We start from the raw sequence: 24,278 nt of genomic DNA, 5'->3' as shown, positions 1-24,278 counted from the left end.
CAATAAGAAGAGTTTTCATGCTTTCCCCCCCCGCCTCCCCGGCTCAGATGCAATTTCAACACACATCTGTCATTATCTGATTTTTTTGGCTGTCACTCCCCTGCCCCTCTTTTTTTAAAGTGGCATTTTTCTGCCATTTTTGTTGTTTTTAACACCTTGAGTGTTTTGACTTCAGTGAAATTGTGATAAAAGTATAAAAGCCTGTATACTTAAATCTTCTGCCACATCTTTACTATCTTCCTTCTCTTTTTGCTTCCACAACACAAGATTTTCCCTCTCCCTTTCAGTCCTTGTTCAGTACTTGCTCTGTGTTTCCCAGTTCCCCCATGGAAATTCTATTCTCTGTGGTATTAATGGAAATGTGTCTTCTCTCAATCAGCAGTTGATGTTTGGGGGAAGAGTATAACCCAGCACATTTGGAGCAATACAAAGTGCAGAGTTCTCCACCTCAATAATGGCACAGATTTCCACAGCACAGCAAAAAAACTGTGGCTGCTTGGGACTGGACTTGAATTCCACCTTGAGCACTGAGATCAGTCTGCAGTGCTGGGTAGACATGCCAGGATCTAGGTCCATGCTGGAAAATATTTTTCCTGGGTTGGAGAACCTAATTTGAAGCCACTGTTGCTCATTCTAAAAGTCTGCTGCTAAGGTGTTGTATTTACCTGGGGAAAAACCCCAACAAAACACACCAAACCCCAAGTGCAGGGGCTGAAGTCATGATTGTAGTTGTAGTTTAGTGCAGTCCTTAAGAAGTCTGAATAACGTGAGTTTTCAAAGGTCTGAGGTGAAGTTTTCAGAGCTGCCATACTCTGTGGTCAAGCTGCTCTTTTCAAAAAAGCAGAATCCAGATGTGTCCCAAGAAAGCACTAAGGCCAGTGGTTTTGAAAAGCCAAAATATCAGTTTCTTAATTGGCAGAAAACCAAAGAGAGGAAAAGAAGTTAATTCTTTTTGGCTCCAGAATAAATCCCCTTTGTAGCTTCTGGGACCCTCACCCACCATCTGTTGGAGCAGATGTTGCTTTGACTTCTCAGAGCTGTGTGCAGCATTCTCTCAGGTTATAACAATGCTGCTTGGAACTGTTTCTGTCCAACTACCACATTATATCCTTACATTAATTTCATTTCAGGGGAATGATACAGTGCAGAAGAATAATCAGGACTTCATCCTGTCCATGTGTTTGCAGAGATGACTGATGCTTGTTGAAAGTTGGCATGAGTGAATGCACACAAATCTCAGCTCAGTTTTAACTTCTTGTCTTTTCAAGGCAGACTTCATGTTATTTGCACTGTGCTTTCCTCCTTGCAGCATTGTGAGCCTTCTGGCACTTCAGTCTGTTCAACATTTCCCCTCACTCTAAATATTGGTACAACTTCAGTCTCTTCCCTTGACTTCTAAAGCCCTCAGATATAACCACTGTGCTTCTCTTTTGATCGTAACCACTGTGCTTCTCTTTTACTCCAATCTCACAACATTTGTTGTTAAATTTTATTTCCTTTCTTTCAAACCTGTTTATAGGCTGTGGTGTTTCTGTTTCTCCATGAAGTTTGGGAAGATTGGGATTCGTGTGGGCATTGGGATGACTGCTTAAGTGAGAAGGTCATTTATTTTGCCTTGCAAATAGCAACTCCTGACTCCCCTTGTTTTGTTAGAAGACTGTGGGGATTCCTCCAAAATAGCTGAACACCCCAATTACAAATTCCTGCTGTGCTTAAATTATATATACTTCTTTTCAATGGACTATTACAAGGCATTTCCACTAAATACCAGAGCAAAGCAATCTAAAAGCATAAAAATTATGTTTCTCATTTGTTAGTTTTCTTCTTCTTATGATGCTGTTTTAACTGCTGCCTGAAGCAGATGTGACCTGCAATCTTAACATCAAACCAAATTTGGGGAATTCAGCTTCACTTGGTATGGTTACAGACTGCTTGCAAAGCCCTGTGTCAGTACCTGGATGAGATGTTTCAGATGTTGGAATGTTCCATACTTGTATGTCCTGAACAAATGAGTATTTCTTCCTTTTGTTTTTTGGTGGCAGAACCCTTAAGTAGACCAGAAACATCCCTTTCAGTGACTAGGAAGAATTTGTGTGAGAAGGACCCTGACCTCTCTGTTTCAGCTGTGGTTCAAGCAGTGCAGAATGAGAATGAATTCTTGCAGGAAGATCTGCAAGGGCAAAGAGTTGCCACAAGCCTCCAAAAGGTATGGCAAGAAAAAGAGAGCTGTTTGTTCCATTAGCAAAACCCCCATGAATTGTGTATGAATGTGTGAATGAGATTGTGTATGAATGAATGGTGATGCCCCCTAAGCGTAATTTAATTTGTATTATTCTTCCAAAGGATTGTTTTCTTTAAGCTGCTTCCTCAGGATGGCATCCCACAGCTCCTCTTGATTGCAGGGATCACTGAGCAACTGATAGAGCAGCCATCTGATACTTCCATACAGTCAAATGCACAGCTGTAGGTCCAGCTGAGCCATTTTCATCCTGGAGGCTCCTGAAACAAGACAATGTGTGACTTCCATACCAATAAATCCTACCTTCCTCCAGGACTCATTCATATGGGCACTGCTGCCTGTCAGTGCATGCTCTGCTTTTGGAGCAGGGCTGTCCTGTACATTGTTAGATCTCACTGAGGAGGAGCTGGTGAGGGTTTTCTACCCTCTCTCCAAAAATCATGTTGAAAAACAATTAAAAACTCATAAACAAGGAAATCAATAAAAATCAGCAAAAAAAAGTGAAGTACAGTCAGAGAAGGAGCCCATTGCATTGTAAGAATGCAGCACTTTTCCTCTGTTTTCTCTTAGGTGGTCACTACTGATAGCTCTGTATTTAAAAAAGAAATAATTTTATTCTAATGAAACTGAGGGGTTTGAGGATTTAAAAGACTTAATGACCCATTTTTGGAGGAGAAATTCTAGTAAACCTGTGCCAAAGCTTTGGCCAACCCTGAGTCTTACCAAATGTATACAATGAGATTTGTTACACACATATATAGATATATGTGTATATATATATATGTATATTTATAGTCCTCAAAGTATGCTTTTATGTTACTTTCCTTCCCCATAGAAGATTAAGCTCCAAGCTCAGCTCTTCCACTGCAAATCAAGATCAATTCCATTAAATGTGCTTTAACTTTGTATAGAGTTAAGATGAGCTGGGCCCAAACTCTTACGTGTTCCAGAGATGCAGATTGATGCTATGTGGTGAAAACAATCTGAATGAAACCTGTCCATCCTTTTCTTGCTTAGAAGACATTTTCTGCTTCATCTCTTCTTTCTGCAATGACTGAACCTCCAGAAAAACGCCTGACAAGGACTTCAGTCACAAGATCTGGGGAGAGATTCTCTCCTTTTGGAAGCAGGTATACATTTATATATATTTGATTTAGGCTAACCTCCTTTTTTTTTGAAGAGAGTTTTTTTAGAATACCACCAGTCTACTTGCTACACCTGGAAATCTTCAAATACCTGAGATACCATGCAAGTAACAAATGAGGGAATGCAACTTTGAGCCAGTCTCTGCCAATGTTTCACTGTATTGTGTTCAGATCACCTCTGCATTCCTTTCTCATGCTGCCTCAGAGCCAGCTGTGAACTGGAGCCCAGTCTTTTAACCAAGCTCTGTATAATCCCACCCATCTAAGGTGGGATTCTGCAAAAGATGTCATTCAGTGCTTGGGGACATTTTCCTGTGGGGTTCATCCTATCATCTCTTCATCTTTGCACCGTTTCTTAAAAATGCAGGACTTAGGAGGAAATAACACAGAATATGTTTCAGACAAAAGAAGAGGCTCCTGAATGCCTTTGCAGAGTGTGGGAGCTTTTCTGCCTGTGACAATGACAGATCCCTGTCTGGTGGCAAAGCTGAAGGAGATTCCATGTGGAGAGAGAAGGTTTGTACATACGTGCACCATAATTCCCAGTACTACTGAAATCAAAGTACATTGAATAAGCTGTATCCCCCAGTTCTGCCCCACATCAGCAAATAAACCTATGGCAGGGCAAGAAAAGAAATTTATCACTGTTCATCAGAATGACAAAGGAATCAGACAAAGAACAGAGAGTTCTTTCTCTTTAGGCTTTTTAAGAGTGTTAATGTTGTATGGGCAGAATTGATGGAACCCAAAATGATTGACTGAATGTTATCCAAATAGCCTTGACTTTGCAATCTTTTTGCTTCTGACCCATTAGTTTTACAGTCTTAACAATCAGTTTTGTTTCCCATTTTATTGACTTGTCACTTATGTTTTTACCATATTTCATTTTGGTCCAGATGACAACCAGCACTGAAGTCCACGATGCTATTTATGTGACTATGGAACTTCTTTCTAACTGGGGGGATCCAGCAAATGTGGGCCTGAGCCAGGTGGAATTCTTTGATTTGCACAACCAGAAGATCTTTGTGTCTCCTCATGATGTGGACATTCGAAATGCTGACTACCCAGGGGATTTATGCTGCCTGGTCAATAAGAACCTAAATGTAAGACAGATTAGTCCTGGATGTTAAAATCTCTCATAATATTTCTATAATACTCTATCACTGTCTGCATAACAACTATCTGATAGTTTTAAAAGCTACCAATATTGGTTTTTTATTAACAAACCCAGTTTTCCTCTTCAAGATGTTGGTATTCAGGTATAACTTTGGTGCAGAGCAGACTTTGAATAATTTTCCTGACTTACTTAACTAAGCAGTTGGAGGGAGGAATCTTTAACTCTGCCTTCTCATGTATTAACTCTGGCATTGTTTTGGGTAAAAGATCACATTCAGTTTTTCAAGTATTGTGATGTATTTGTAGAATGAGTTCACAAAACTTTAAAGACAGTGAATTTCAGCTTTGTACAGTGTGTCTGCTGATCAACTGAAATAATTCTTGTGGCTCAAAGGTATAAGAGCTTCACTGCTAATTTCTTCCAGATGGATAATACAAATAATACAAATTTAAGTAAACTTATGAACGAAATGTCCCTATTTTCTCTTGTTATCTTTCTACCTAGGGAAGAATCACGGGGCAATAAGAATGTGGAGGTACTTTTGAACAAAAGTTTAAGAAAAATGTATGGCAGGTAGAAGTCTTTCATGGCTCTTGTGTGGGATATACTAAAAACATAAGGAGATATGGAAAGCTCCCATACTAAAGACAATGGACAAAAGACAATGACTGGTATGAAAGAATTAACAATTGTCCACAGCCCTTCACACAGCCAGAGCTTCATTTGTGCTGCACATTTACTCTGTCATTTATCTTCATGGGCCTTCATGGCAAGAGTTCTAGTAAAAAATCAGCATGATTTTAGTGGACTTAGTCCATTAAAAACATAAATTAAAATAAGGACTTAGTCTATTAAACATATATTTCCACTGATTTCATGCTAATGATACTTTTCTGCTTGCAAGGTAAATGAGACTTGAAAGAGGACAAATATGCAGTATTTTGAAACTGAGTTGAAACTCCCAATGGAGTATTATTTCTAGACAAATATTTTTAGTTGAAACGTCTTTCTTACTGTCTCCTGAAAATTATAATTAGGATCTCATAAATACCCATTCTCCTTGATAGGCTGTTCTGTCTGGCAGGTGACACTCAGTAGTAGTAGTAGTAGTTGTAGTTGTAGTTGTAGTAGTTGTAGTTATAGTAAGTGTAGTAGTGACTCTTAGACTCTCCAGATATTTATAAATTATGTAGTAATACATTCATTAAGCCATTATGAACCTGTTATTCTCAGTATTACTCATACATTTATATATCCCATTATTCTTAAGTGATGAGCTTTTATATTTCATTGATTAATATATTCCCTTGATTTGTGGCGCTGTAATCTCCTCTCTTGAGGCTGCATCCCAGATGGAATCTGAGCAGGCAAGATGCTCTTAAACTGTGGGTATGTGGTGCCTGAACTGCAGATTCCTTCAGAAGGCAGAGCAGCATTTCCAGTTTGTGTACATTTCAGATCATACAGGACAGCTTTAGGGTGCATTAAAAAACCAATAAATTAATCAATCTCCAAGCAACGAATATTTTCAACAGAATGAAAACTTGACATAAAAACTTACTGTGTGGAAAACTCATTTTAGCATGGCTAAACCACTTCCATCTTTGATCATTTAGGTGTACTTTTGTCTTTGAGAATACTCTTATTAAAGATCAGGGATTTTATTTTATTCATTTATTTATTACCCTTGCAGGCTTTTAAGATGAGCACTTAAACTGCCTCCTTCCTTGTACTTTGTGATATACTGTAAATGAAAAAAAAGCCTGGCAGATTATCAGGTGCTCTCAACTTTTTAGATTAGATATCAGGAGGGAATTCTTTACTGTGAGGGTGGGGAGGCCCTGGCACAGGCTGCCAGAGAAGCTGTGGCTGCCCCTGGATCCCTGGAAGTGTCCAAGGCCTGGTTGGACAGGGCTTGGAACAACCTGGGATAGTGGAAGTTGTCCCTGCCCATGGCAGGGGGTGGCTCTGGGTGATCTTTAAGGTCCCTTCCAACCCAAACCATTCTGGGATTCTGTGATAATGCTTAGTAAGTCATAGATTAGGTATTTTATTGAAGTTGTTTTCCATAAACGTCTTTTGATTCTTCTGTGCATATAGAGCTCTTTTAAACCTCAGAATAACAAGCACAGGTAAATACCTAACAAAGGTATTTCCTCACTGTGGTGAACCCTTAGAGCTGTGTCATTCCTCTTCACAGTGCTTGAGCCCTTTCTTCACTCTCCAGCATTTACACCTTCAGTGCCCACAAAAAGCACTGTCGGAGGCCAATCTCCCACAAAATATTAAGATTAAAGTTTTCCACCCTTCCCTCTTTTTTCAAATATAATTCCCACTCCTTAACATGCCAGGTTCACCTGGATGGTTGAAAGAATTTTTAGGTTAGGTTTTTCAGCTCAAAGATAGTAACCCCAGACTCAAGTACATGATGTGAAGGCAAAGACATGATCACTCTTTGGGATAAAACATGAGAGTCCTCCAGAGTCTCCTGCATTTTGGCATGGATCCATCAAGGTGCCTTCAGTTTCTGCTGTCAGTTCTTGGACATCCAGATGGGGACTGTAACCCCTGTGAGGTTGTGTAACCTCATCCCTATCAGTTATTTCCACTGATAAATAAAATGATTCCCATGGCTGCCTCTCACACAAGACACAACACTCAGCCTGGCTCTCATCAGCCTTCTGTTTGTTGGAACATCAGAGAAACCAGTGAGAAGTAGAACAGGTCAAAATGGAAAGCCATTTTGATGCTGAATCAGGTACCCTCCTGTGAAGGCACCTCTGGCTCTCAGCACATACCAGAACCTATTGATTTCTGGGGAGTCAGGTCCTGTCTTGAGAGCTCTGCAGGTGGATGGCTCATCAGATGTTGTTTGTTGTTGGGAAATTATTTTTTAACCATTCTTGTTCGTAGTATGGCTTCAAAAACATGATGCAGCTTTGAAGTTCACCCTGGACTGAGTTCACAGTGATTTAAGGTCTGTCCTTCATTTCTTTGAAGTCAAGAGGCTTCTTTCTTTTCTAAGTAGAAAGGATTCAACCTGTCTGGCACTCTTACAGCTGTTTGTGCTCCAAACTGATGTTAAAAGCAGCAACAGTTTCCCAAAGCTTTTTGAGAGGCTCTGAGGCAGAGACCCCTCAGAGTCAGGAGTACAGAGATGACCGTGGTGAGAAATGGATCTATTCACAATAGCTCTGAACAAGCTGCAGGGCTCTGTCCTTGCCATTGTTAGTCACACAGCTGAAGTACTCAGGAGGAAAGTTCTGTGGTTACTGCTTCAGGAAAAACTGAAGCTCTCCCTTCAGAGAGAAAGGTGTGGTCAAATACTGCCTGTTACCTTCTGTGCATGTGTGTGTGTGTGTGTGTGTACTGTGTGTCCCTGAGAATAGAAGTTGAACTAATTTATCTGCTAATTTCTGATCACTGCAATGTTACCTGCATGTGTATTCACTTTGTGCCCTTGTTCATCTCTGTTTTGGGGTAACACTGGACATCAAATAGATTAATATTCAACATTTTGATTCTGAAACTTTCTTCTTTCTGAGATGCCACATATCCCTTTCCTACATTCTGACCATGTAGAGGTAGCAGTTCTTAACAATGTCCAGAATTAGGCATTTTGGGGTACTTTTGTATCTCTTGATTAACAGTTGTATGTAAAATTCACATTGGGAATTCTGTGATATCTTAGAAAATTCCCAATGTAGAGTCCAATATAGCTCTGAGGAATAGACCTGTAAGTGAAGCTGATTATCTGCAAAATCTGATTAAAATAGAGGCAGGCAGCAAAGTAGAATTCTCAAAGATTCCCCTCCTTAGAGGATGAACCAGAAGTGAAGAAATCCTACAATGATTGTAGAATGTCCATTGTGCTCAGTGATCCCCCTAGTGCTTGCAAAGCTGATTAATTTGATTAAAATAAACTGGGCTTGCAGTGCCTGTGCTCTGTGAGCGTGCAGATGTCTCCCTGGGACAGCAGGCAGCTGACCTTTAGCTCATTGCCAGGTTGTTGGGAGCTGTCTGACAGGCGGGAGAGTGGGATTTACTCCTGGGAAACGAGGCTGAGCTTCTGCTCTTTACGTAGCACATTTTATAAAACATTTACTTTTCTAATGGCTGCCTGTTCTGCTGTGGGGTGGGCAGTTAATTGAAATACCCTGCTGCAGGAGAAGGGGCATTAGTGACAGCTGCTTGTCTGTGTTTTTAGCTCACCAAGGACAGCTGCCTTTGGATGTGCCCTTTCCACCCACCCGTCCAACTTTACTTTGTTATCCGCAATCCCACCCGCTCACGTGACTTTGGTCTATCCAAGATCAAGATTTGGAATTACAGCACCACAACTCCCAGTGTAAGTAGTCTTTTCTCAACTCCTCTCTATGTTTGCTCTGCCTTGCCTGGGGAAATTCAGGGTGATCTTCTTCCTAAAAGCATGAAATAAAATTAGATACAATTTCCTGTAATAGAACAGGAGCTATGAGGTGTCCCTGTCTGCTGTGAAATTTGCTTTTGTCTTAATTGTAAGTGCTAACAATGTAGTGATAATGTTTTCATGGGCACAATGAGCATTTGCTTTCAAAGCTATTAAAGACCTAATAAAAGGCTTGCACGTTCTGTCATTAATCCTTTAATGTGGTGAGAAATAAAGATACAAAGGTAAGTATTGAGGACTTTCCGTTGTTTCATCACAATATAAATAAATATGTGTTTAAATATGTGTTTTCCGCTGTCTGTAAATATAAACAGGCTGACCGTTGCTCACTTTTGGGTTTGTTGCTTTAATGAGAATCATAAAATGGTTTGGCTTGGGAGGACCTTAAGGATCATCTGGTTCCAGCCCCCCTCCCTGTCCAGGGACAATTAAAAAGTCCACTACTGTGTGCTCATAATAAAACAAGTAATCTACTGTTACAAGAGAGACATATCATGGCAGATGGCAGATGGTCTCTTGTCTGTGTGTTTGAATGTCACCAGGAAAATTATTCTTGTTTGTACACTGCAATGTTAAGAAAAAAAATCCCAGGTACTGGATCAAAGAGGATTTGCTGTCCTGGATTATAAATAAGAGGCTTTATCCCTGTGGTTTTGCTCTCATCCATGTTCTTATATAAGCACATATGGTAATTTATACATACAGAAATGGCTGTGGAAGGGACAGCTTAAAACAAATTTACTACAACATGATTTATATTTATTTTCCTGGAATTTTAATAGCTTTTCTCACTAAAATGGGGTCTACAGGATGTTCCATCATCATTAGAGTGCGTGAAAGGGACTGCTGTTCTTGGAGGTAATGGTATGATTTGTTACCAAATCCACTGAATATAATGCAGGAAGTACACAGAAATGTTTGTCTGTGTTTCAAGGCACTGCTTCTTTAATAACCTGCTATGAGGCAATGTGTAAAATCCACTGGGACTATAATCCTATGGATTTTGGTGGAAATGCAGCAGTTTACACTCGCTGAAGAAATGTCTCATTAGCCTTAAGAAGAAAGCATAATTCAAAGCAGTTCTGCCTAATTCTGTAATTTGTCATGAAGACGTTTTGTCTGAGAAGTGCAAAATGCCAAAATACAATTAACTAACGATTTTCTTCCTGCTAATGTAAATCCAGAGCCAGATTTCTGTGTGGATTTTGGTAATCATTCTATCTTCCCTCAAAAAGCATGCTAAGTGAGAGATGTCCAAGTACTGCTTCCAGAAATAGGCCAAAAATTAAGTCAGGCCAGTACTTTCATGTGTTTGAGTTTTAGAACTTGAGGCTGGAAGGAGAAAAAATATGTCTGGAGGAAGCTGTAAAAGTCAGATGACATCATTGTCATAGATTCCTTGGTTCATTGAATTCCAAGGAAGGTCTCAGAGGATGCTTCATCTTGCCTTCATTTACTTCAGATGAGACCTGCAAAAAAGGAGGTCATTTTTAGTCTGCAGGAAGGGAACAAGTGTAAGGGCAGCCAGTTCTTTTCAAGTTTATCTGCAACAGGCAGACATTTTTTAACTACTTGACACAGCCTTGGAGTTGCATCGTTACTTGGTGCTGTTAAAACCTTTCAGTAAGATCCAATATAATGTCTGTTGTATGTCTTCCCAAAACTGGGAATGGAACCAATACTTAAATGCATTAATGTCTCAGTTGCTCTCCAGTTGAGGAATTTTCTTCTTCAGGTGGTTGCCTGTGTGTTTGTTCCTACTGTGCATAAGTTGCTGTCCATTCTCTTGGGTTTTTTTCAGTGCTGGATTACCCCTGGGGTGCCTTGTCTGTGAGGATTCAGCAGCTTTCTTCCAGCACAGTTAGTTTTGTAGAAGAATTTTCTTTGGTTCTCGACTTCTTTTCTACTGTCTCTTTTTCACACTTCTCTGAAAAGTCAGACAGAAGCAATTCCAGGTCCTCTGTCCAGGAGGAATTCTCAGAAGAGTGCCTCTGGTTTTAAGCTCTGTCCTTTGTGCACAAATATCACAGAAATGGCCAGAAATACCACATTATTGTCTCCTTGGGAGGCACTATCCCAGCAGACACTCTGTGAGGGCTCAGGGTGCAAGCTGGGAAGGAACTCAAAAGAAACCAGATTTTTTTTCACAAAATCTCTCCTTTTTGTTTTCCTTTCTGACACTGATCCTACCTACTTGCTTGTTCTGAGACATTATGCCCTTTTAATTACTCTGCCAGGAGGGAAAAAGCCCTGCCTTGGATGAAGTACTGAGTGCTTGTTTACAGGGTGGGATTACTCATGAGGAAAGGGATTTTTTCCAGCCTCCTCACGCTCGAGGAGAGCTGAGCAGTGCTACTGGGGAAGCTAAACTGTCAATCTTTTCCACCAGAACAGATCACTAAGCAACTGGAAACTCAGAAAAGGGGTGGGAGGGAATGAAAAAGAGCAGTTCTTAGTTTTGTGCCTGCATATGTTTGTTCTCGGAGTCTCTGAGATCTGTTCAGATTTTTTCCTCCCTGAGGCTCAGTCTGCTCAGGATTTTGGTGCAGAAGATTTTCATTAGCTCATCTGAGCTCTCAGCTGGTGGAATGCCTGCCTCAGTCCAGTCTGGCTCTGTTATCCTAGAAATACCTGCCTGGTTCATCTTGGTACAGTTCAGACACTTCTTTTACTTCCTAAAATACAGATCCCAGACATTCCAAAGCATCAGAGAACAGGAAGAAGTCTCCCACTGACTGGAATAGTAATTCTGAAGTGACTGGCCCTTTTTTGGGCTTGACTGTCCCTTTTTCAGGGAGAATGAGCTCTACTCTTTCGTTTTCTAATGTTTTCTCTGTCTACATGTCCTGTTCTGCTGCTGGTGAGTGCAGTGGGATTCATTTCAAAACACGTTTTCTTAAGAAGTTGCTGATTTTAATTTAAAAAAATGACATTGACAAATACTTTTCAAATGTTCTATGTTTTTGTGGTCCCCTGCAAATTATATTTTTTCCGGGTTAAAATGCAGAACTAAGGGCTGAGTATTCCTAACAGCAGTAGAGCTGGAATATTATGCAGAAATGTTCCAGTTATCCCAAATTCAACTGTGAATATCCAGTATCTCTAGCATTTAAGGAGGACATTGGCAGTCCAGACAGACAGGAATTTAAGAAACAGCATTACTGGAACATCCAGGCTTTCTCTTCCTCATCCTAATTCCAGGCAAAGCCATGCAGGTAGTTTTCAATAGATTCAATTATTGAAGTGTTTTGATCCCCAGTTAGATCAATCTAGCAGTGTCCTCGTTCAAGGGGAAAAAATCTCCTGTTTTATGGCTGACTGCATCAGCACAGAGATCCAGCACTTTATGATCCTCCAGGAGTAGCACAGGCAGCCATGCCATAATGGCCAATTAAACTGGGTTTACAGCTGTTCTCTGGGAACTCAGTGAAGGTTATCATTTCCTATCAGGAGTGTTTCCTGCATTCCTATACCTGTAGCTTTCTGGTCTCTGCATCTTCTGCTTTTTCCTCTGGGTAGGTCCATATTACATTTTTTTGCCTTGTAGATGTTATTAATGGCAAAGCAACAGGATGGAAGCTCTGACTTGTAAGCCTTGAACAGTGTGTTCAGAGTGAAGAACCAGAGACATTTGTACTTGGAGTGACTGGTTTAGTCTGGGAGCAGAGGAAAATTTAAATCAGTTTTCAAGGAGAAATGACATCCATGAGATGAGCAAGAGGGATGAAACTGAAACTTCTTACTTTCACAAAAAGCTTCTTAGTTTTCACAAAGAGAAGGAAAGAACAGAGAGTCTCTAAGAGACTCCGTGAGATGGACATGGTACTGAAACTTAGAGAACAGAAAGGAGATGGATTCTGTCTCATCTCTATATTTTCTTTGAAGATAATGGTATTTTTGTCAAGAGGAAGAAAAGGCTATATTGAAATGGTGAAGAGAATAGAAAGAACATTAGTTCCAACTTCAATGGGATGAAAAAATCAGGTATTGGTGAGTGCCACAGAGAAGGAGAACATGGAGATAAAGTTGTGAGTGGCAGAATTGTGTCTGAGATAAAGGCCCTCTATTTAAAAGGCTAGTTAAGTGTTGGAATAGGCTATCAAGGCAGATTAGTTGAAAACTGTTAAAACCAGATTTCTTCACAATGGTGAAGGTTATTTTGCATTCTTCAGTGGAAAGAGATGGACTGGATTTTTTTCCTGGCTGTACTTTCTAGCTCTGCATTTCTGTGACTGTAGCTCTTTTTAACTCTGGGGGTTTGATCTGGGTGGTTGTTCACTGTGGAACAGGCCATGAAAGTGGTGAATCCTAGAGATGCTGAAAAAAAATGTGCCTCTGGAATTTATATCCCCATCAAATATAATTATACTTCATCTAGGCTTTTTCCCCTCAAGCTTTTCTAAATACAAGCCTTGTCAGACAAAATGGTTCATAGCAGTGCCTAGCAGGGTTTTCAGTCCTTTTAAATAAAATGTATTCCACAGTATCTTTTAGCTGTTTCAACTTTAGATTAAAAAGTAGTCCAAAGCACATTACTGACACAGAGTTTAATTGTTTTCATCCGTCTATTGATTAAGTGTTCGGATGTCAGAGTCCCAGGGCAGTGATAGCTAATGCTTGAAAGCTTGATTGAAATCTTCATACTTTGATTTCTGTAGGACCTTGATGTTGGAGCAAGGAAGGTGAAGCTGTATGTCGATGAGAACCTGGTATTTGATGGTGAATTAGAGAGAGGCTCTGGAGATCTCCTTGCTGACCAGAACACCACAATTGACCTTACAGATCACAAGCAAGATATCTCAGCATCTCCCTCAACTGAGAGGAAAGAAGGAAATGCACCTGCAGTCCCAGAAAAGAAATCAGAGCTACATTTGAAATGCTCAGAATCAAACAGTACTTCACTGAACTGGAAAGCTCTGCCAGGAGAAAATCTTCTTGAGCCTAAGATGAACTCAATCAGCTTTGCAAAGAAAAATTTGTCTCAGTTCGAGGATGATCTGAAAGTGTTCCCATCTCAAGTTTGTATAAAAGATGCCAAAGAGGAGGCAGCAGCATTTACAGAGCACGTTCAGTCTGATGATGAGCTTTGTTTGACTGAGCAAATGGAGAAGTTAACAGGAAGAAAATTGTCTGATTCTGCAGGTGCAGTTCCTTCTTGGTTGCAGTCATCCTCCCAGGTAACACAGAATAATCAAGCTACTCCCAGCAGGCAGAAGCCTCCATGGCTTGCTACAGAAGAGAGTTTAAACTCCAGATTTCAAACTCAGACAGAAGAAATCATGCAAAACTTTCCAGATCTAATAAATGATGATGTCAAATGTCAGAGAAATGAACTGGGAGGACCCAGTAGTAGAAATGCAGCTGGAGATGGGAGATCACAAATGCTGACCAGAAAGGATGCTGATGTGGACTTGGACATTTTTGAGCAAGTTTCTAACAAAAACTGTGGGTACCCTGCAAGTGGAAGGAGAAGTGGCATGTCTGGTAGAAAGCTGGGATTAAACACTACAAATCTGGGAGAAGATGATTCTGCTCTCAAAGGTAAGAGGTCACAATAACAACCTTGCTGCAAGTGCTGATGTGTTCTCCATTTTGCAGAAGCACAAACTCATTTTAGGTGGAAAGAGACCTCTTGAGATTCCTGGAGGTATAGACAGGGAGATTTTAGCTTTGCTGTTTGTAGTATTTACCTCATGAGAATACTCAGAGTATCTCTCCTAGTGCTACACCTGATGCGAAATACTCTTCTGAAAAATTTACATTCTGATTTAGTGGCTTTACATTTATTTGGAGCAGATGGAAGACTAAATTTCAGTAAATTATATTCTAAAAATTGACAGTCCTGCAGACAGTAAATGTTTGCTAGTATCAATTAAAAACTGCAGAAAGATAGAGAGGATTATATCCTCAAGGTAGTGAGTAAATTTGCAGAGTTTATTTGTATAGTAGGTTTGTGTCCTTCTCAGTGAGAATAGATGCTCAATATATTTATTCAGAGTGAATGGAAAACTGCCTTTGTTTTCCTTCTCTGCTCATAACTTTACAAACCCCTCCCTCAGACACCTTGATTATTTATGAAGAGTTTTCTAATAAATTTATGAAGAGTTTTCTAATAAATTTTTCTAATAAGATAAAGTTATCTGCTCTGTGCTGTTGTTTATCCTTGTCCTCCTTCCCCAAAGCTCCTGTTGGAGCTGGATTACCCAGCTTTGTGCAGTTGTGTCCTGCCTCTGGCAGTATCCAGCAGTGTCCCTAGGGAAGAGCAGGACAATTGTGCAACTTCCCAAGTTCCCCCTCTCTCCCATCCTCTGACAATCCATGGCTACGAAATTTTCTGGGTGTGAGATCATATTTTTGTCTTCAACAACTGTAAATAAAAGAAAATAGAATTTCTTAACCCACAAGTTCTACTTTGTCTCTCTTTCAACCAACTTGCCATTGCTTTGGATATATTTTTGTCTTCCCTTTTCAGTTTCAAGCCGTGTCACCCTGACTCCTGATTTTTGGACCCTTCCTGCCCCTTCCTTGGCATTCTATCATTCTTCAGCATTCAGTATCTTGTCTCAAATAAAGAGTTTAATAGTACAAAGGCAACAAGACCCAGAGAAATGGAAAAAGATGTTACAAAACCACAAACTGAAATTTTGGGGGTGATACAGCCTCAGAACAATTTACATGAAAATGCACCTTGCTCTATATTGAATTTGGGTGTTTCCATTAAAGTAATGGTCATGAGGGACAGAAAGTGTACCTAAATGAAGGGATGCTGGATCAAATTCTACAGCAGGTACTGCAGGGATTGTTCAGACAAAGGTGAGGAAAATGGTTCTTTCTAAACGTAGAATGTCTGACTTTTTCCTTGTCTGACCCTCTGCGGAGAAAGCAGCAATTTCATCAGCATCTCTGAAGTTATAGCTCAAAGAAGAGAAGAATAGGGAAGTTTGCAATAGGTGCCACCTGCCCTTCACAGCCCCTTTGCTGTTCCACACATTTTACATATCTGTTACATTAAATCCTTAATGTTGTGAAAACTGTAAATAAATCCCACCTTGGAAACTTCTGTTGAGTCGTAAAAATGGACATAAATTAGGAATTTTAACGTAAACGATAAAATGAAAGTTATATATAATATTTTTCTATATAATGCTCTCTAATTTTGCTCTGAGCAGGTTGTGCCCTGTGGTGCTTAAAGCTCCCAATGTGTTTGAGTCCCTGGGAAATTGCAGCCATCCAGCAGCTTTTGTTCTCTCTGCTGTGTGAGCAGGGTAAAGCCATCTTCAAAGTGCAGCTGAGAGAGCTTTAACAACAGGGAAACCTTTTAAGTGTTTCCCTGAGAGTGGTGGATTTTAATTAGCCGGGGGCTGGGAGAAGGGCAGTTCCCAGTGGAGAGTGGGACAAAGGGAAGGCTCAGAGGCTCCTGTGGATGTCCCAGCATGGCTTTGGTCACTAAATGGCTCTCAAGAACAACAGGAATTAGTAACAGCACGTACAGGCCTGGCTCGAGTTAATGTTGCTATAAAAACATCCATTTTTCTTTGATAACCGGTTTAATGTGCAAAGGAAATGGTGGAGTATGCTGATAAAATTTGGAAATAACATATAATTTGGTTTATTATGAGTTAAGGAGATTGAAGAACTGCACAGAACGATGAACTTGAGGACTGGAGCAGTGCAATGCAATTCAGTAGAATGCTTGCAAGCTCACTTGGGGACTAATAACCAAAAATTAAGTTGTAAGCTGAGTAATCATCAATTGCAAATGACCGAGGAAGAGAAGGATCACGGTTGAGTAGCTGATAGCAGATTGAGTGAAATGCTGGTGTGAGCAGTGATTGGAGCAATGCACTCCCAGGATGGATCAGCAGAGGCATTTGGGTACTTGGGAAACCTCAATACCTCAACACAAGCACTTGGGAGAGCTCAGTTGGAAAACTGCAGCTCTGATCATCCATTTTCAGGAAAGCTGATTACCAAGTGGAACAGATACAGAGGAGAGCTTTTAGAATGATTTGGGAAATGAAGCATGTGATTGCAGCATGGAAATATGATTGCTGTTTATAACTGCAGGGAGTAAAAAAGGAGATTAACACAACAGAGGGAGAAGAAAGGTGCTTTTTTTCAATGTAGTCTTGCCCCAAAATGTGGTTTACTTAAGTTTGGAGAGGAATTGTGTGGAATGTGTTGCCATCAGAGCCAGGACAGGGAATTTGGTGGCTCAGGACACCCCTGAACCCACAGGGGTGTTGGATGTTTGAGGTGTTGTTAGTAAATAATACATTTTAGATTCTAAAAAAGAAAAACCCAAACCCTGTAAGCCTTCAGCCATTGGCCTCTGCTTTTGGGCCATCTCTGCTGTCCTTTCAGAGCTCCATTTCTCCTGTTTTCTCTCCTTAATGGAGTTCACAAATCTGTTCACTTCCCATTGCATTGGAGAGGCTTCCGAATTGTAAGCCCTGGACTGTTAGAAGTACTTAATGTCTAAAAAAAAGGGAAAAACTCTCCAAAACAAGGAAGGACAGTGGGTGTCAAATCTGTATTCTGCTCGTCCCCAAATTTCCAAGCTTTGACATTTTGAAGGGGTAAATATATGTGCAGTGTCTTCTCCAGGTAAACTGGGAGGCTTTGGGATGCATTGTTGGGGATTATCCATCTCTTGAGTATCTCTACTGACAGTGGTTTGAGTAAGAAAGTGACTTACAAATGTCTGATGTTCTCTGAAATACAAACCTTTACTTCATATCTGCATTTTCCTTGTGGAGGAAGGAGGAGTGGCCAGGTTGGTCTCCAGCCTTTCATTCTGGAAGACAACCCTTTTCCAGCTGCTTTCCCATCTGCTTTCAAGTTCTTAATTTTATCTCACATATCCCCACTGTAAATGATTATTTGCCATAGATAGATTAAGAACATTGCCTCTTTGCAGTATTTCCAAAAACACAGTTAAAAGTTAATCTTGAGCAGTCTTTTGGGTAAACATTATTTTGCATTTTACAGCAATTGGCATTTATTCTTGATAACCATTTGTTTTAGTATCCACCCAAGGACACTGTACAGAAGTAAAATCTGGCCCATGGGCCTGTAACTGTTTAGTACTTCACTTCCTTTTCTTCATTTATTTGAAGAAAATACATAAGTGACTGCTTTATTGAAAATCCTGGTTATTATCTGTTCTTAATTGTTTTGAGATGGAAATGAAGCAATTCCCCAGTGCAGCCACAAGGAGAACATGCTTTGCTCCCACTGTGCCCCTCTAGTTTGTTGTCCTCACTGCATTCCCATCAGATATCTTGTCTTATCCCCCTTCTACATCTCACACTTACTGAAAAATATTTGGATATTACCTCTATAGAATGTAATGCTCACCTCATCCTCCTTGTATGCTGAACCTGGACCTTTTCCCACCACTTTGCTTTAAATGCCTGTGGCTCATTTGGAGAGGAAGAACCAGCTTTTCTCTGTAATGCTTTACATTAACCACTTCAGCCACTTCCAGCTGTATGAAAGATCTGCAGAAATGCAGAGGGATGATTTAAACTCTTGTGACAGCCACACAATAAGTATCACTGGGCAAAAATCCCAGTTTCTTTAAGGGCTGAGTCAAGAATTCACAGCCTCAAACTTAGCTGCAGTTTGTATCATGGCACGAGCTCTGCTCCTCCATAGTTAAAAGTGATTTTGTTCATTATGTCTGAGTGGGGAAGGGAAACTGGGACACGTGGCCTTCATAATAGAGAGAAAAAATCAAAGTGCTACTGTAAGAGAATTTCTCAGTGAGGGACACGGATATGATGACCAGCCTCATTCTGGAAGTGTTGGAGTGCTTTGCTCCCGGTGCTGTTTGTACATTAAATGCCTTTGTAATGTTGTTTTCAGATGAAGACTTCCCCATCAAGGACGTAGCAACCTCTAGAATGAAGTGGTGCAATGAACAAGAACACACTCTGCAGGAGTCCTGGAACTCCTTGGTGAAATTTAATTATTCCCACCGTGGCCGCATCTCCAACATGGATTTTCAAGGGGATATCTTTGATGAGTTTCTCCATCAACAGAAAATCAGCCGGCCTGGAGAATGTCAGAGAAAAGAGGGACTACAAACACTACCTAAGAGGCAGGAAGAAGAAAATTCTGTGGAGATACAGGATGGAAGTGATTTTAAAATCCCTGTTTTACCTTATGGGCAGCACTTGGTGATAGACATCCAAACAACGTGGGGAGACAGACATTATGTTGGTCTTAATGGAATTGAAGTGTTCAGTTCCAAAGGAGAGCCTGTTCAGATTGCAAAAATAACAGCTGAACCCCCTGATATAAATATTTTACCAGCTTATGGAAACGATCCCAGGGTAGTAACCAACCTCATAGATGGGGTGAATCGGACCCAGGATGATATGCACCTCTGGCTGGCACCATTTACCCCTGGGAAACCTCACTTTGTCTTTCTTGACTTTGTGAATTCCTGTCAGGTAGCTATGATTAGGATTTGGAATTACAATAAATCCCGCATCCACTCCTTCCGAGGTGTGAAAGACATTATCATGTTGTTGGATGAGCAGTGCATCTTTAAAGGAGAGATTGCCAAAGCCTCAGGAACCTTGTCTGGAGGTAGGCTATCATTTCTTATTTTCCTTGTGGAAGCAGCAGTACAATACAAACAAAATACATTTAGCTTGTTTGTTATCGCTTTCCACTTCAAAGCATGCTGGCTCTGTGTCTGGGATTTCATTTAAAAACATAATGCAAAGCCCACTAATGCATTCTTCACTGATACTGGGGATTTTAGCAGCATACAGAGCTAATCTCCATTTTTAACTATGTCTTAGCAACAAGTCTGTGTTTCAATCACATCAGATAGGCACAAGAAATTGCAAAGATGCAGTTTTTTGCTTGTTTTCACATATATGGTCTTTTGGAAAAGGTGATTGGGAAGCTTTTTTTCCATTTTCTTTTTTAGGTATTTGAAATCTGACTGAATTCTCTAGGTTTTTCTGCTGTGCAGTGAAGGTTTGAGAGTGAAGCACTAATTATAGCAGTAGTCAGTATCAATTTGCCACGTATTATCTTTAAACACTGCAGCAAATTAAATGCAAAGAAGCACCAAAAAGAATTTTTATCTGTCTATATATTCTTTTTGCATTGTTTCTCCTTTTAATTTTGTGTGTTGCCTTCAGCTCCAGAGCACTTTGGGGATACCATACTGTTCACTACTGATGATGATATCCTTGAAGCCATTTACTGCTATGATGAGACGTATGATGGAGAAATGGGAAATTCCAGCTCCCTGAGATATGAGGAAGAGCTGAAGAGGCCAACAACTGCTGACAGGGAGGGAGATGAGAGACCTTTTACACAAGCAAGGTTGAGAACAGAGGATCAACAGGTAGGGCCCTCTGTGTCCAAAATTCTCTATAAATATCTCTCTGAAACATGGAAGTAATAGACGCATTTCCAGGCTGGACTAGAACTGCAGGAGAACTTACACAATTATGACTGTTTTGAAGATTTTTTTTCACCAGGTCAATAATTTATGCTATTTTTCTAAAGCCCTAAAGGTCTTCCAATTTTTGGGTTCCCTGAATAATTATTAAACCTAAAAGGAAAGCTATACTTGAGTTTTTTCTTCTTTACTTACTTGGACAGAGACTAGAGGGAATTCTTTTTGATTTTGGCACTCCTGAAGGTTTCTGCACTGTCAGTGAGTTTTTCCCATACAGTTACTCCCTGTCACTCCAAATCAAAAGATTTTTCCGTATTTTCCATGTTGCTGGTGTCTTCCTCCACAAATTAAATATGTAAATGAGAAGGATCTCTTCCTCTCAACCCTCTCTTTATTTTTCCTCTCTTCTGTTTTTTTGACTAGCGTTATCACAGGTTCGTGTGCATTTTGCAGCATAAAAATGCCTCTTTTCTATTCCATGCAGAAGGTATTTCATTCCTTGGAGAAAGGCTGCATTTTCAAGCACTGAGGTCTTGCCTTATGCCATTCCAGCCCAACAGTTCAGTGTCTGAGCAAAGATCCTGCAAAATTATTTCAAGATAATGTGTGGCAATCTTTGACCTGATTTCCTTAAAATTTTCTTTTTTTTTTCCCAGAATCTTCAAGAACCCCCACTGCTGCATCAGTGAGGTTGTCTTTTTCTAGGTTCACACTCTTACTTGTGAGTCTGTCAGGAGATCCAAAGCTGAATCAAACCAAATTCCAGCTGCTCCAGCCAAAGTGCTCCCAGGGATATATGGTTCCTAATGAGCCTGAGGTGGTTGCCAAACCTTCCCTGCCTTATCCTCTTTCTTATCCTCTTTTTCTTGTGGCTCACAAGACAAAAGGAAATCCAGTGACACTGGAATTTGATCTCATTGTTAAGATCAAGAGTCAGTGTCTCTAACCTTGGCCTGCTCTGGTAATTTTGGTCCCATCTTTGCTTGCAGGATCTTAAACTGTTCAGAACCTGACTCAGTGCAGGATTTCATGAGCACAGTTTGAACTTCACATTTCTTTTCCTGATCACATATTTACTGTGAGCATTCCCCAGGACTCTTCCCTGGCAGAAGGCTGGCCCTGGGCTGTCTGGTCCTTGCTCTGCCTTTCATTTTGCTGTTCAGCTCTGATGCCCTTCCCACCCCTGTTCTAGCTCTGGAACTGCTGGATCAGCAGTGGAATAACAAAAGCTTTTGTGACTGAACCATTGATCTCCCTGTCATTGTGTATTTGCTGCTACCATCAAGATTTCTGTGGGGGATGTTTATGCCACCAGAATGATACAGATCTGCTGGACAATTTGTCTTCCCCAGCCCAACATTGTCAGACCAGTATTGACCAGTTTGGGCAGTCCCTGCTGTTGATCATTCACCTTTATTCCCTGTTGGACATTCAATAGATGAAATGGTGTTCTACTAAAAACTTTCCAAAAGCTCTTACAGAAGTGTCTTCCTTTCCTGTCAGTATTATCCATGGCCACCTGTCTGACCATGAATTCAGTAATCCTTAATGTGTTGACTTTTATAGCAGATCAGACCTGTAACTACTGCACTTGATTCAGTTTTGTGGCCAGCAGTGGGTGCTTAGGGAGAAGGAGAGAACAGCACAAACAGCACAAACACAGAGTGGTGTTTCTCTGAAACACTCATCCAGCCCTTAGAAATGTGTCTCACAAGGACTTCTTAAGTTAACCTTTGTGTTTAAATCCTGCCACAGGTTTTTATTGTATTGATGCATCCACCAGCTTTTTGAACCCCTGTGCACTTGTAGAATTTCCAGTGCTCTGTGGAACGTTTCCCAGCTGAACTTGCATGGCACAAAGAACCTCCTTCTGATTGTTGCTAGCTTCATTTAATGTCCTCCAGCTTTTGTGTCAAGACAAACTAAACAATTTTTCCCCATTCTCTTCTTCAAGCCACTTAAGAGATTTATGCCCCTCTGTTAGTCTTCTAAACCTCTGTTTTCCAGAATGGTTGGTCCTACTTTAGTTATTCCTCACAGGGAAGGTGCTGTTCAGCATAGTCAGGTGTAGGACCATGGCAATACTTTCTACCTTTTATTGGTTTTCCAATACCTCCTGTACTATGGTGGTGGTTTTTTTTAACCTTAAGGATCTAAGAACAATGCCCACTAGCAGTAGTTAAAATAGTAGAAAATTGGTCCATAGCTGAAAAAAGAGATGATGGGCACCAGTGGAATGAAGGGATTATGGACAGAAAGGAAGAGCATTATTTTTGAATCCATAAACCCAGTAACTTTTATTGTGTCCATGGGTTTTGATTATCAATAAAGTTGCAAATTTTAATTCCCTGGCTGGTCTTTTATAATTGTTCTGAGGAAAAGGCATCAGCCATCACAGAGTTATCCACAGTGGGAGGGGTTTTCCACTTTGTGGGTTTTGTGGGTTTATTTCAGAGCCCATTTCTGGTTCAGTGTCACCTGAATTACCTTAATTCCCACAGGGACATTTGCTGCCACATGGAGGATGTTGCAGTCTGGGAACACATGAGATCCTGGGGGTCAGTGGTTAAACTGCAGAGAGCTAATGGAGCAGTAGGAGAAAAGTGTTGACAAGTCTTTATTATTTTTTTTTAGGCACAGTGTATTATGCACATCCATTTGATGTATTGTGGATGGCAGGAAGTTTATTTCTAATGATGAATTAAAGAGAAGGAGTCTGGACTTCTAATTTCCTGTTTGGCCTTTTGACTATTAATGAGGATTGAGCTGATGTTTTTATGGAGCTACTTATAAAAATGCCAAGATTTCATTCTAATCTGCTATTATTTATTTTGGAGCCCAATACTGGTATATGTGAAGTTAGGATTGTTTTCCTCATGTGTAACATTTTTTCATTTGCCCACAGTGAACAGAATTAGCCATTTTATCACACTTACTCAATGAAGTGAACACTATCTGCAATCCTTTGCCAATTTTGTCTTTGCTACCCTGATTGCCCCAGTGTGATCAGCAAATTTTGTCATCTGTTTCTTCACTTTTCTGAATAGCATAGGCAATTTTTAATTAGCACTGCCAGAGCACAAGCACAGGCTTTTGGACAAGTTTGCATGTTTGTTCTGCCTCTTAATTCTTGACAAGAAATTGTGGTGGCACTCTCTGGTCTTGACTTCCTTCCAGACTTCTTGTCTCTGCACCAGATTTGCTGTACTGCAAATACAGCATATTATCATTTGCTGATGGCAGTCTGCAGGGAAATAAGTGTGAGTTAAGAATTCCAGCCTCTTTGAGGGGAGGTAGCTCACACTGTGGAGTCTCCCATTTCACATTTCTATATGCACTAAGCAAAACTCCCACCCCAATAGTCTTGACTTTCTAAGGATCCACCTGATATTCTACATTTTGGGTCACGTTTTGCATGAGTTGCAGCACAGCCTGGGTGGGGAGGCAGAGGGGAGATTGATATACAAAAAAGAAACAGCCACAAATACCACCCTTTAGAAACAATCAATGTAAGTACAGTTTTACACCTGTTGACTTCCTTTTTAGGTTCAAGAGCCAGACTCTGTCCCTGAATGTATGCCAAAGGAAACAGGAATATTTACTGGAAAATGTAAGTTCTTACATTTGCTTTTTGCTTTACCACCCTTCCCCCAAACATATCGTCAAGGAGGATCTGATTTGTCAGAGCTGTACAGAACTTTGTGACAGATGCCAGGTCTAGAATAAAGAAGAGTAATTGAATATTTAAGGCAGAAGCTTTGTTTGCTATGGTATTTACAACATTATATTGTAACAGTTGGCTTTTAATCTCAGAAAAATAACATTAGCCATTTGCCTAGTCCCTGAATGGGATTTCTAATAGCTGTGTCCCTTACCCAGTAATTCTCTCCCAGTCCTTTGTATTTATGTAGACTGAC

General features: G+C 40.4%; 1 protein-coding gene across 10 annotated transcripts in view; it reads left to right on the top strand.

Annotated features, from left to right (window-relative positions):
- KATNIP (katanin interacting protein) overlaps window positions 1-24,278 on the top strand; it is a 57,534-nt gene that overhangs the window by 13,050 nt on the left and 20,206 nt on the right. For 6 of the 10 annotated variants that reach the window (XM_085074933.1, XM_085074938.1, XM_085074937.1 and 3 more), the window contains 9 exons: window positions 2,043-2,206; window positions 3,257-3,369; window positions 3,786-3,900; window positions 4,281-4,496; window positions 8,709-8,849; window positions 13,589-14,471; window positions 18,801-19,529; window positions 20,096-20,304; window positions 23,908-23,971. In XM_085074933.1, the coding sequence (XP_084931059.1) occupies window positions 2,043-2,206; window positions 3,257-3,369; window positions 3,786-3,900; window positions 4,281-4,496; window positions 8,709-8,849; window positions 13,589-14,471; window positions 18,801-19,529; window positions 20,096-20,304; window positions 23,908-23,971 (2,634 nt within the window). The remainder of the gene's footprint in view (window positions 1-2,042; window positions 2,207-3,256; window positions 3,370-3,785; window positions 3,901-4,280; window positions 4,497-8,708; window positions 8,850-13,588; window positions 14,472-18,800; window positions 19,530-20,095; window positions 20,305-23,907; window positions 23,972-24,278) is intronic. The other 4 variants (XM_085074942.1, XM_085074939.1, XM_085074935.1 and 1 more) reach the window with 3 other exon arrangements.

The sequence above is a fragment of the Lichenostomus cassidix genome, chromosome 14 (genome assembly GCF_008360975.1).
Source record: "Lichenostomus cassidix isolate B80296 chromosome 14, HeHo_3.0, whole genome shotgun sequence".
NCBI lineage: Eukaryota > Metazoa > Chordata > Aves > Passeriformes > Meliphagidae > Lichenostomus > Lichenostomus cassidix.
The sequence above is the reverse complement of the archived record's forward strand: the minus strand, read 5'-3'. Positions and strand labels throughout refer to the sequence as shown.